This window comes from Porites lutea, chromosome 1 (assembly GCF_958299795.1).
Source record: "Porites lutea chromosome 1, jaPorLute2.1, whole genome shotgun sequence".
Lineage (NCBI taxonomy): Eukaryota > Metazoa > Cnidaria > Anthozoa > Scleractinia > Poritidae > Porites > Porites lutea.
The window spans coordinates 11982108-11995479 of NC_133201.1; the positions used below are offsets into that span (position 1 = coordinate 11982108).

The following is a 13372-nucleotide window of genomic DNA, read 5'->3' on the forward strand; positions in this document are numbered from 1 at the left end:
CGTCAAAATAAGATGTTATCTTCAGACTTAAAAAAGATCTCCGTTGCTATGTTTACCAAATAAATTGCGCCTTTCACATGTAAAAAAAACTATTAAAGAGAAATGGATTTGAATTAAATTGGTACTTCTCTTCTCGAGTTAAAAACTAAAAGAAATTATTAAAATAAAATGAAATAATGAAATAACATGAATAACTGAAAACAAAATTATTCACTCGTTCGTTGCGCTCACTCGTGAAATATCATTCAACACTCGAAGAGAAATTCCCTATCACCGCGCGGCCATGTAATGTCCTCTTTATCTTTCTGGTGATACATGAGTCTGTAGAATGTGTTAACTTTTTAAGGGAAAGATATTGTTTAGCAATTATTTGCATCAGTTAAGGCATTTTAATGACGCACCGAGTTTATTTAAGATTAAGATATGTAGTAAAAAACTTGTGATTTAAGAAGGCCGCTATCCGGTCGATCATGAGCCCAGAGAAAATAGGTCATGTCCATTGTGTAAATCAAAACAAGTTAAGAATGAACCAAATTCCTATTTCAGTTTGAGAAAAACTCTGCACAGCAAACCTAAATAAATACTGAAATAAATAAATAAGACAAATAAAAATAATAATAGCCTTTCATTGAAAAGAAACCAAGCTAAGCAAAAAATACAAATGGTCATATATCCTGGTGATTATGCTGTGAAAGGTAAGTAATAAGATTTAAATACTTATTTATGAATACAAGGAACTCTATGAAATTATCAAGTGAAAGTAATGTAACTTATTTTCATTAGTATAAAAAAAAGACAAATATTTACTTTGCTTTCTAATAAGTTACTATAAACCAGATTCTGCAATACTGTAAAATAAACAATCTACTACAGTCGACTAGCAGTCGTAATGTGTGATGGTAGTCAAGGCCATAGTCGAAGGAGGTTTTAACTAAATTTATTTTTTTTAGCCTGCGAAGCACAGTGGACAGGAGGATTTGGGGAGTCGTATTATACATTGTGCACTTTACCTCAGGATTGGGAAAATGCTAAACATAACTGCCAGAATTTGGGTGGCATCTTAGCGAAAATTGAATCTGCTGGTGAAAGTCAATTTTTGAAAACACATATTTTGGCGGACGCAAACGATTTATACTGGATTGGACTCTCCGACTCTCTCAATGAAGGTGAATGGAAATGGACTGATGGAACTGAATTGACTGGGTATACAAACTGGGAAGGTGACCAACCTAATGATTACAACAATCAAGACTGCGGAGCTATAATTGAGGGATGGCGCTTTAGATGGTATTATGGATGGTATTATTATGACGCAACATGGTTTGATGATACATGCTCAGAAGCGAAAGGATTTATATGTGAAAAATTATAACTTTCACTCAAGGATAGTAAATGATTGTGTATATATTTCGGACGCCCATTCCTAGAATTCCTTAATTTCTGTCTTAGAAACAATTTTCTGTTCCAAATATTATGATATTGATTTTAAGCGGTCTTTTTTTAGACGTTTGGCTATAATTATTTAGAAATTCGGCCGAGGTGGATAACACCCTCCTCGATCTGCAGAATTCTTCATATCCTACGAAAGCCAAATCCAATAATTATTTTATTATTCCTCCAAATAATTCCTAGTTTGAATACAAGCTAACACATGCTAAACTTGGTCGAAGTAAGTTCATATCGATAGTGCATCTTTATCGGGAAGTTTAGGAGATAAAGGTCTGTTCAGGTCTGCAAATATCCTCCAAATAGCAGATGTCGTCCTTCTTCATGCTGTTGTTGCCTTGTTTATAAACAATATTTCACCGTGAAACCAGTAAAATGCTCCGCCGACTGTTCTGTCATTCTGTTCTCACTACCAAAACAACTGAACCTCGTCCCCAGGTTTTCTTGGTTAATGGTTCAATAACCTACAACCAGGTTGTACTTGACGTCATTTTGACGTCATCGGTACAATATGACACAATCCTTGCCAAATTTGGTCAACTGTCGCTGGTTATGGTGAATTATGCATGTGGTTTTAACCAATCAGAAATGGGGAAATATTTTGAATTAATTAAATAATTAGTTTTAAATGAAGCCGAAAAATACATTTTAGGCATACTACTGACACGACTAATTGATAATTCGAGCAACAACAATTTGCTGTTGAATGGAACAATACAAGGTGGTCCCATCTTGCAAATTTTGAGCTCAAAAACTGGTTGAAAAGGGTTAATTTCTATAGGAAGTATTTGTATGTGTAATCAAATGGTGACGAGTGAAATTAGGGAATAATTTCACGCGCGTTTTGTCCAAATCGTTATAATTTCCAGAGTCTTTAGGCGAGGAAAATTATTAGGATTTGGACAAAACGCAAGTGAAATTATTCCCTAATTTCACGAGTATACCATTTGATTACCTGTTAATATCATGGGTGACGAATTACCTTAGCAATCGAGGATTTTTGACTTGTTTATCCTGGATCGCATCGATCGATCGTGAACTCCACTCTCTCAAACGTTTAGAGCTGAAATTTGGCTTAAGTTTTCGGAAATTTTCGACAAAATACCTCTAAGAATTCTTCTTGATTCGCTCTTTCGTGTGTTCAGATTTATAAAGCGTCTTTTTATGCCCTGACATCTTCATTCATGACATTTTAAAACTTCGTCGCCATCTTGACACTGAGACGTACGGCAGGTTGCCATGGCAATTTAGTAGTTTCACATGTGAAATTACAAATTAATGCTGAAATTTCGCGCCAAAATTAAGGAGTAATTCGTCACCTATGATATTAGATGTGAAATTCTAGCATATTGATTCTCCCCGCTTGTGAAACAAATGGCTGTTAAAAATTTACATTTCTACTCTTTGAGCTATTCAAATTGTCACTAGGTTTTAAGATTCGAAAGATTGACCTTTAAAATTGTTCAAAACAAATTTACATGGCGAACTTAAAAATAATAAAAACTTGAGTTTTTGGATAGGCTCAAAATGCGCATAACAAATAGAAAAAAAATATTGTTGTATTAATGTAAAAGTAAACGGCAACCTTTAATTTAGAAAGAAAACCATCTATAAACTGCATTGTAAGTTTCCTAGTTATTTCAATAAGTTCGCAAAGTGCGGAAAAAAAATCAAAATAACACTTAAAGGAACAATTCTAGAATTCTGTCAATATACGTAGTGTTATGTGACTTTGTTGGTATCGGTAAGCGGTAAAACCAAGATGGTGGAACAAAATGCCGGCGGCAGTTTCTAGTAGTAGAACTCGTAGCCTTCGCAAACAAAGTCGCAAGAAGTCATTGCGCAAAGTTTTGCGGATACTAGCGATATAGTCGTTTGTCAGCCTTAGAAAATTAATTTGTATCTGAGAAGCACTTCCTGCGGTCACCTTTCGTGCTTCATGGCAAAATGTTTAAGAAAGAATGACGGTACGGGACCGTATTATATGTTAATTGCTTGCTTGCTTATTTTTTTTATTTTTTTATTTATTTTTAATTTCTTTATTTAAAAACAAAATGAGGGGTCCAGAAGTGGGTCCGTGAAAGGGGTCTAAAAGGGGCTCCAGAAGGGACAAATACTAAGTAAGTTTGATGAATAGAAATTCTTTAATATCAGCTAGCACTCAGGATAATAAAAGTCGTTCTTCTTGTATTGCTAACTGTATTTGCCGTAGGTTTCTGAATAGATTCTTACAGTAAAGCGCGCCGCGCTTTGGGTAAGAATACCCTTTCAAATAGGAGATAGCCCGTCGGCACTCTTCCACGATTTGTGAGTCAACTTTCAGAAATGTGTAAGCGTAACAATTTAAGGTTGAATGTGACTAGTATTTTGTGCAGCGAGTTCTATGGTCTCGAGCTCTAAAGCTTATTTGCTGAAGTTGGGGAAAAATCTGCCATGGGATTCGAAGTTATTTACATTTTTGTTTGTTGTAAAATTCGGCTTTAAATATACGCCGATATCTCATATTTTTTTTAACCTACAACAAAATAAATAACAATTCCCAAAATTTCGACCATTTGTTACTAAGGATACCAAAAATCATAGAAAACAGTTAAATCGTTCTTTTCGAAAAACGCGATCAAAAAACATAACTCTCACGCTTATAAATATAGGTTGGGGCCACCCTAAACACTGAATCAATTATCCCTTGTTCTTTTCACCAGATTTACATTCTTACTGCTGTCGTTCTTGTGCACCCACCTCATCATCGAATGTACACTACCATTACTTCTGCAAGTCCAATATCACCTGCAACCAAATCAGAAAAAAACAAATGGGAAAAAACCGTTACGTCCAAATTCGAGTTACAATTCAGAAAAAAAAAGGCAATAATAAAATGGCGAATGCATGATGGAACTATCTACCTACATCTTTCACATAATTCCCCCAGTTAACCTTGGTGGCGTTTTTATTACAGTCGAACCTCTTGGTACGGACACCTCTCTAATAAGGACATCTCTCTATTACGGACAGTTTCCAATGTCCCGACAAAATTCTCATATATTTTCTTAAAAAAAAAAAAAAAAATCTATAATACGGACTCTTTGTAATACGGACAACGGACTCTGAATCTCGGCCCCAGAGAGTAACTTCATATAAACTTAACCTCTTTATTATACGGTGATCAGGTAAATCTCGAATCCCGATCAGGTGAATCTGCACAGGGTGAATCCCGTCTAGTCTGGCTGATGAGCTATGCAAGGTGATTTCAAAAGCCCAGCCACTGTATACCAAGAACGATTTGCGAGAGGTGTACAGAGGAACATAACCGACTTTTTGAAGGCTTCAATAACTACATATAGCAAGATTTTGGCTATTACAATTTGTACTCTAGTTGCTGTTTACTGCACTTGCAAAATAGTAAAAGACGCTTTAAGAATTATTGTACTTCACGTTACTACTTTTAAGAGTGTGAGCCTGGTTTTAGCTACTGAACACTTAAAACTGTAAGTGGATTCATAAAAGGACGTCATCATTGTCACCTCTTATATACGGACACCTCGCTCTGTCCCTTTGGTGTCCGTATTAGAGAGGTTCAACTGTAGGCAGATTTTGTCTTCATAAAACGAAAATGGTACATGACGATTGACTAACAAACAAACACAAAAAACATAACTTGTTTAAACAAATGCATCCGGTGTTACGATGGTATGGCCAACGTCAGTTATCTGGGTCGAAACTTGATTCCGTGTTTTTTTTTTGTTTTTTTGTTGTTTTTTTTGTCAGTTCAATGAATTGTTTTATAAGTTGTAAAAATAAACCTGTATGCCTGCATACCATAGTCGTTCCAGTTTACAGACGTTCCTAGTTTGCTGTATATAACACTCGGATAGGGAAGGCGACGCTCCCATGCACAGCCACGATCAATTGTTATCAAAAGCCAGCCTGCGTCAGTTTCGCAAGCTCCATATGGAAGACTAATCTCAAAATTACGATGACCGCCAGGAATCGAAAACATGTTCAAATTTCCCGAGGACTTAAGATCACCCCAGGGTGATTCAAGAAGCATATTTTGTGAAAACCAATTCAAGTTATCTGTTCCCAAAGCACTGAACTTTAGAGAGACCAACTCGACTCCACCATTGTAAAGCACCACTCTGGCCTATAGAAATGACAATGAGAAAAACAGTGTCATTGCAAATGTGACCCTCCACGGGATTTCAGGGAATAAGGTGAACGCACGCACACGGCACGTTATAACACGCTCGCACGCTGATGACATGACACGCTTACCGTGCAGATATGCGCATAAAAACAATTGATACTGGGAAGCGTGTTCGTAGCCATTGTTCATATCTGGTTAACACGGTAGAGCTTTGTTTTTATAACACGCTAGAATTCTTTGTGTTTTTTAACACGCTATGTTCCTTTGTTTCCTTAACACGGTAGAATTCTTAACACTGCACGAAAAAACGGATTTAAACAGGTTTGCAACAGAAGTAAATATGGTGCAAATTTAGCCCTCTAAATTTGACCAAAATTATCACCAGAAGTAATTATGATACAAACACAGATATTTATTCCGTCGAAAATTGCGTGCAAATACGACGTAAACCTGAAATCTACTTTACATTTGCTTCGTATTTGATACCTCCGCAAGTCAACAAATCCGGTGTACATTTACTCCAGATTTGCTCTCTGTGGAAAAATAATGTTTGCTTTCTGAAAAAATCTAAGCAAACATGTTGCAAATCTATATGTATGCATCACTGTTTTCCAACGTTTAATTTAAGATAAGGATCACGATCGCAATAGCAGTAGAAATGACCGTATCATTCTTTAGTTTTAGTGGCAATATCAAGAGGAATGAAATTTGAAGATACTGAAAACTAAATAGATTTAACGTAACAATCACATTGATAAACCAAACAAAGAAAATGAGAGATCGGCTATATATTACAGGTCTGTTGAGTTAATAGATATCCCTTTAGATTCTAATCCGAGGACGACCACGAGAACGAAATTTTCTCAATACCAATAATTATTATACATTCAACTCACTATTTCTTTTCTGATTGGCCGTAAGCGTACAGTGATTTTTCGAAATCAGCGCCTGGGACGTCATCTAGCTGCAGATTATATAATAATCATGTCAAGGACACTCAAGGTCACGGGTAATCATGTCATGTATGACCGCAGTGCATGATTTCTAAGGTTAATCATGTCAAGTTCGCGCGCTTTGTGTTGCTTTCTGTCAATGAAGAAGCAAAAACATGACTTTCATGTTTGCTTCGTTGACCGAGCAAGACATCGAAAAAATAGTTGAAGACAAGGATGACAAACACAGAAAGGTCGACGAAGGTGGCAAAGGAGCTGTTTGCTGATTACGTGAAAGAGAAAAAACTGAGAGAACCTGAGGAAAAGAAAGAGTTGGCACAAACTTTGAAAACATTTCATGTCGAAGCGAGAAAGGAAGGATTCGTTCAATGTATAATAAAACAATTATTAGATTCGGTTTTTGTGATATCCAGAATAATTAGGGTCTCAGTAAGGGTTATCAGCCTCAGCCTTCGGCTTCGGCTGATAACCCCTACCTTGACGTTAATTATTCTCAATATCAAAAAAAAAACCTCATCCAATAATTGTTAGTATTGCTCGCTCATGATCATGAAGCAGCGTCATATTAACGGAAAAATGTGATAGTCGTCATCATTCTACTACGATTTTAGCGAGAACGTCATAGTGACCGAAATAAATTGTCAAATGTTAGAAGTTTAATCATTTTAGCGATCTGGAGAGGGCTTAACCTCCTTCACTAAAAAAGACAACAATGCTAACATTTCTGGTGAATTAAAATTACAACGCGGGTTTCCAGGGTGTCTATTTTCTTAGAGTATGCAACAAAAATTTCAGTTAAATCTCGTACTCGTAGTCGTTCTTGTCCTTGAATCTAAAGGTCTTTAATAATAACGTAAGTCTTATACTTATTCGATCAAAGGCATCTATACTCTACTATTCATGCACCCACTCAGTCTCTTTTTTCAGAACTGAATATTATTTTCATTTGATATTAAGGACGTCATGCATTGTATCGGATGCTGCAGAATAGTACCATCCCTAGGGCTTGCTTTTATTCCTTGAAGCCAGGGTCAGCATTTATAAATCTACAATTCACTTAATCAATTTACAATTTAATTACCAACTCAAAACTTTTGAACATTTTGACGTAATTTGTATAGTGGATAGGAGTATATACCATGGAAAACTGGTGTCGTTTTGCTTTTTACAATAACATATTCTTGATAGTTTAGACGTTCATTTCGGTTAACGTCTCTCGGAAATTCGCGCGCGAGCAAGAAAGAGAAAAACATACTGCGCCACCAATACGTTGTTTCTATGGTCTGTACTCTTATCGACTATAGCTCTCGACCAATCAGCACGTAACAGATCAATCAGTTATTATAAAACGTTTATTCATCTGCGTATAGTCATTTCTCTTTTTTAAGACTTTTAAGACTTCTTCTCGTTCTTTCGCCTCGCCCGAATTCCAATTATTTCGGCCACCACCACCGCACACTCATGGTCGTTGGTTTCCGCCATTTCGTCTGTCTCAAACACTGACTCATCGATCCTAACTTTTTCTTTTATAAATTTTTTGACACACCTTTTATTGATAGTAATCCCATCGTTTTTGTACTTGGTCTTAATTCACTTGTTAGAGATATTGGAGAGAGAGAGAGAGACAACAGACGTGAATTTGTACCACGTGACCAAGTTTTCCCCTTAATTGTCGTTTACTGTTTATTACCTCTACTTAAAAAATAAGTATAGTTTCACGCCAGTTTTATCCATGAGAACTGTTCTGGACAGTTGTTATTTGCTTATTTTCCATTCTAAGGAATTCTTAGCTTGAGTCTGACGTTTGCCCCTTGTCTTAAACGTGACTTTATAATCTTTTCCTGATCCCAGTTTTCTCGGAAGTAAGTTCTAAGCTGGAGTCCACAGTTCGTTTCTATAATCATGGTCATTGCTGATCGTATCATGCTCAAAGAAGCAATGGCCTATGCTGCTTGACTTACTGAACCTCTCTGTTTTGTGCTAACTTCTATTAAAAACCTGTGCAAAGTTTACTTATATTTTAACCTTTTTTGTCACAATTCTGTAAACGCATTAAAATTTAAATATAAAATTCTCCTTTTTAATGAGCTTAAATTTGCCAAAGAAACAATTTTTATTAGAAGAGAAAATATTCAATTCGATTTAACTTCTTCAGTCATGAATATATAAGAATATGCAGCTAGAATCTCTGATCTAGTTTGTTCTTATTGTGGCTTTAAGCTTCCACTTCGACATTTTATGAGAGTGTAAACAAACCTCCCGGGGATTAAATGCCTCCCAGTTCTGTATAATACGATTTTTGTAGTGTCCTTGGTGAGCTGTAGTTACGTCTAAGGCAGCATTTACATTTTCTGAGACTGTGTCCGAAGAAGTCCACACATCGTCGACATTCTCAGGTGCTACGCCGCCTACGATTTTGAATACCATCGTCCACCCTACAAGAGGAAAAAAAAAAGGCGAAGCAAAGTACATATGACTGCTATTCACCAAAGGACGGAAAGGCGCAAAGTGACCTATTGACTATATATTTTTCAATTGAACATAGAAGAAGAACCTTTATTAATTTATACCGCTCAGGGTAGCCCCTTCAGACGCAAAAAGCTGTCTGTTATCAATGGGAGCCCTGGGCAACAACGCACAAAAACACACTAAACATATAAACATTACACTAATACAGGTAATAATATAAATAGAAAACTATTTTCAATTAAAAGATTAAAAGATGTAAAACACGAAATATCATTAAGATAATTCGTCAAAAAGAGTGCAACCATAATAATAGAAGGATCTTTTTGCAATTTCAGTTCTCACAGCAGGCGGATGTAAGAGGTTGCTTTGTCTAGTAGCGCGCGCATGGATTGTATTATTACGTTTAAAATATTGTTTAAAATACTGGAGACATTGACCTTGCAGGCATTTCTTAACGAGTTTAAAAACAGATTGACGTCGGTGCTCCTCCAAGGTGGGCCATTTCAGAACGTCCAATGCCTGCTTGCTGCGCACAGTACAAGCCACTATCCTAGCAGCCCGGTTTTGGAGGGCTTCAAGGTCTTGTTTACGACCTTCCCCGCAACAGCCCCACACGCTTACACAGTATTAAATAAACCTTAATAATAAACTATGTTTGCCCCAACCCCCCCCCCCCCCCACCCCCCTAACATTTGTATAGGTAATAGCATGATTTGTAGTGATATTTGGCATAAATACCACGACTGATATTTCGAAACTGTTGTACGTAATTTCTGGAGCCGTTAGGCGGGTGAAATTTGAGACAATTTTGAAATATCACGAGTGGTATTTATGACAATTATCACGTATAAATCATGATATTATTTGTTTATACTGCTACCCACAAAAAGTTTGTAATTTTCACATGTAGGTAGTTCAAATTAAGCTGAAATACCACTGCTCTAAGCCAATAAGATTGCAGAAATTTCTCATGTAGTAGTATAAAAGCTTAAATTGCTCTCTTCAAATTAATTCTTTTGGGAATATGTAATCTGTCGGGAAGCGTTTAAAAACAATGATGTGTGCATAAATTGGCGGAAAAGAGTGTGTATTATGTCAGATATATTTTGTGGAATTCTAAGAAACAAGAATATGCAGCCAGATTTTTTTTATTATTATTAATATTATTTTTGTAGTTCCCAGTAGCTTCAAGTTTTGTATTGTTTCGGTACATTAAAGGAGAGTCTGATGTTAAGCTTAGTAAGATCTACCTAATCAACATTTTCGTCCACGGTGACGCCAAACCACCCTTAAAAGGAATCATTCAGGCTATATTTGTGTATCATTTACTTTTTCTTTTACTTTTTTGACCAAACTAACCCGATAGATCTCGGATGTTGACCACGTAATTTTAAGTTTTTGTTTGAGGCAAAATGTTATTGCAAATTAACCAAACTTTCCACTCTTTGAAGAACCCTCTGTTGGGTGGTTTGGGCCCTCCGTATTATGTTCTTTTGCAATTATACACTGAACAATTAAGCTACAGTCTATTACCTCCTCCATCATCAGACTGATCGCAGTAAACTGGAAATGACTCCAGTCCGTGATTCGTAATGTGGTATATCCCAGTCACTTTTAAAACATCCTTGCAGTCAGCTAATTCTGTGAAATGGTATCAGAGTTAAATGTAAGAAGGTGATTATATGAAATGACTCAAGGGGAACTCTTAACTAAGATTCAAGAATCCTACCAGCACAATCCACGCCATCTCCTGTGTATCCAGATTTGCAATCGCATTTAAAAGAGCCAGGTAAATTAGAACAGTCAGCATTAGATGAACAGTTATTATGTTTAGACGAGCTGCATTCATCAACATCTTTAAACAAAGGAAAAAAATATATATTACTTCTACAGTTGCGTTCGAAAAGGTCAGTATTTTCAGTTTATCAGTAGACATGCGCAGAATAAATCGTTCTGTCTGGATATCTCTTTGTTCTTCAATTCGTTCATTCATTCATTTATTAAACTATTCCTCTAATCCTCTATTCATCAATTTATTTATTTTATATTCATTTACCCAATTCACAATTGTCGCCAAGATAACCGCGTGGACACAAACAGCGAAACCCTTGCTTGCCAAATCCTGTTTGACAAGTTGAGTTGCTTGAGCAAGGATTACTAGCACAAAAATTCTGAAAAAAAAAAAAAAAAAAAAGAAAAGATAAGATAAAAAATAATAATAATTTGCAAGCGGTATCAGTGTCATCAACGCTTTTGAGTTTATGATTCAAAATAAAGAGAGACTAAGTTAATTTCAAGGAAGCAGGTTCCTCATTAATGAATAACACAAGCTTAATTTGCCACTTACTATTGATATTGCACGATATATAAACCCGTCTTTTGTCACCAGTTCACTCGAAGGCACTTCCATGTGCTCTCTGTCATTCAGCTCACACAGGAACAGTCCATCGTCCATTGTACCGTGATTATAGGACACGCACCCCAGTTCTAAAAAGCAATTTACCTCGCACATTTCCTCGTTAATTCCCCGGTAGCTTTTGAAGACGTAATTGGTTAAAACCTTGTTTTCTATTCGCTCTTGAAAGCGAACAGCCCGACAACTTCCATCTACAAAAAATTATAGTAACATATATTGGCTTTTTTGTAAATTATCAAACTTGTATTGGGCTAAGTCCACCAGTTTACTTAAGTTTCCTTTTTTGTGAATTTATCCGGACGTAGTGCTGAAATCATTGTCTCGAAATATATGAGAAAAACGTGTAGACCCTCTACCCTGAAGACGTTGCTGACCTGTCCCCCTGCGACAATCATTTGAGTTTTGATGGGAGGGGGGTGGTCATTTCAAATACACTATACAAGGAAAATGGTATATGGTTACCATCAGTTGCACCAGATATGGAAAAAAAAAATGAACCTATTGACAAGAAAACATGGTTATTATATTTTTAACTGGCCCTGAGTGGACAATACTTTCCCACCCCTCCCTCCCTCCCCCCCCCAAAAAAAAACAGGAAAAACGCCTCTGCCTCTCCCCTCTCCCCCACCTATAAAAAAAAAAATAAGATGATAGTAAACAGTTACCAGTTTGATCTAAAAAAGAAATTCCGAAAATTATCATCGTTTTACATTTTAGAAAGGGAATTTCGAAATATTCCTAGATAGGGGTAATTTTCTTGTCTTAAAACTCGCAAATCAAATTAAGTTTTTGTTTTCAGTCTGATATCGAAATAATTAATATTAATCATCCTACTTTATATTCATTTGCAAACAAAATAATTGGCTAGTCGTTACGGCTTCTAGTTGAGAAGACCTGGCAGCAGTTGTTTTTGTGAGTAATAAATTTTTGTCTTCTTGAAATTTTCATGCATCAGTCGGATTGTTCGGCGATAACAAAAGTGCATAATTTTGCACTGTTGAGCCGTACTCGATAATTAACTTGTTTTGTAATGGGTGAACAAACGGTAAAAACGGAGGATACTTTATACAAATTTGATATTTCCCGACGTGATGTTTTTTCCAGCTGAATGTCAGTCTTGAAGGCAGACTTTTCGACGATTCTGGCTCTCTTATTTGCGAAAGATCTTCACCGCTTTTGCTTTTGAGTGGCTAGAACCTAAATTCAAAAGACGCTAGAAAGTTTTTCATCATTGCCGCCGATTTTTGGGTACCTAATTCTTAGGAAAAGAGACAAAAAACACAACTGAACAAGTCACCGGGGAAAAATCTCCTTTAGCGGCTGAATAGGACTTGTATAGGGCAAAGCACACGCGCTATGTTTTTAACTATGTATTTTTTCAGCATTTATTGAATAAAAATAACTATAAAAGTATGGAATTTGATCTAATCTATCCTAACTATAACAAACAAAAAAGAAGGACAAAAAATAAAACAACAACAAACAAACAAAAAAAACGTGGTTAACAACGACGGAAGTCCAGCCGTATTTGTATGGTTCTCGATTCGATGTAGAAAAAAAAAAAATTAATATATACGTGATACGAAATATCACACCTAGCTGCAGACAGAATCAGGCTACATTATGTTAAACTAGCACGCATTTCAGCTTTTTCATTCTTACCTCCATTTACAAAATAGGTTATACCAACATACGCAAGAATTATCCACTGACAGATAAGAGTGCAGACCATGTTTAAAAAACGAGGGGGATAAAGAATGAGTGAGTAAGCCTTTGGTTATCCAAGGCTTTGCCAACCTCCGTGTCGATTCGATTAAATAAACGAATCACTGAGTAAGATAATAACAAACGTTAATAAACTTATGTATCCTTCTTTAAGTCCGCGCCGCAAGATGCGAGCATTATTTTTAATTATTAATTTGTTTGTCAGTTTTACAATGTTGT

General features: G+C 36.1%; 2 protein-coding genes across 2 annotated transcripts in view; one reads left to right on the forward strand and one right to left on the reverse strand.

The window, feature by feature from the left end:
- LOC140949553 (uncharacterized) overlaps window positions 1-1507 on the forward strand; it is a 10827-nt gene extending 9320 nt beyond the window's left edge. The window contains exon 6 of the mRNA XM_073398747.1: window positions 951-1507. Within this exon, the coding sequence (XP_073254848.1) occupies window positions 951-1372 (422 nt within the window). The 3' untranslated portion in view covers window positions 1373-1507. The remainder of the gene's footprint in view (window positions 1-950) is intronic.
- Window positions 1508-4189: 2682 nt separating this feature from the next.
- LOC140949649 (uncharacterized) lies at window positions 4190-13160 on the reverse strand. Its single transcript, XM_073398822.1, has 8 exons — window positions 13091-13160; window positions 11360-11619; window positions 11069-11183; window positions 10742-10867; window positions 10546-10653; window positions 8800-8978; window positions 5263-5587; window positions 4190-4233 (listed from the first exon to the last, which is right to left on the reverse strand). The coding sequence occupies exons 1-8, from the start codon at window positions 13158-13160 to the stop codon at window positions 4190-4192; spliced, it is 1227 nt and encodes a 408-aa protein (XP_073254923.1).
- Window positions 13161-13372: the final 212 nt, after the last annotated feature.

Bases quoted from the DNA above. Each gene is read 5' to 3' on its own strand.
- LOC140949649 (XM_073398822.1), bottom strand. From the start codon at position 13,160: ATGGTCTGCACTCTTATCTGTCAGTGGATAATTCTTGCGTATGTTGGT. The intron at 11,184-11,359 runs GTAAGTGGCAAA...TTTTTTTTTCAG, and splicing joins TATATCGTGCAATATCAATA to AATTTTTGTGCTAGTAATCC. The intron at 8,979-10,545 runs GTAATAGACTGT...TTCCTCTTGTAG, and splicing joins TCAGTCTGATGATGGAGGAG to GGTGGACGATGGTATTCAAA.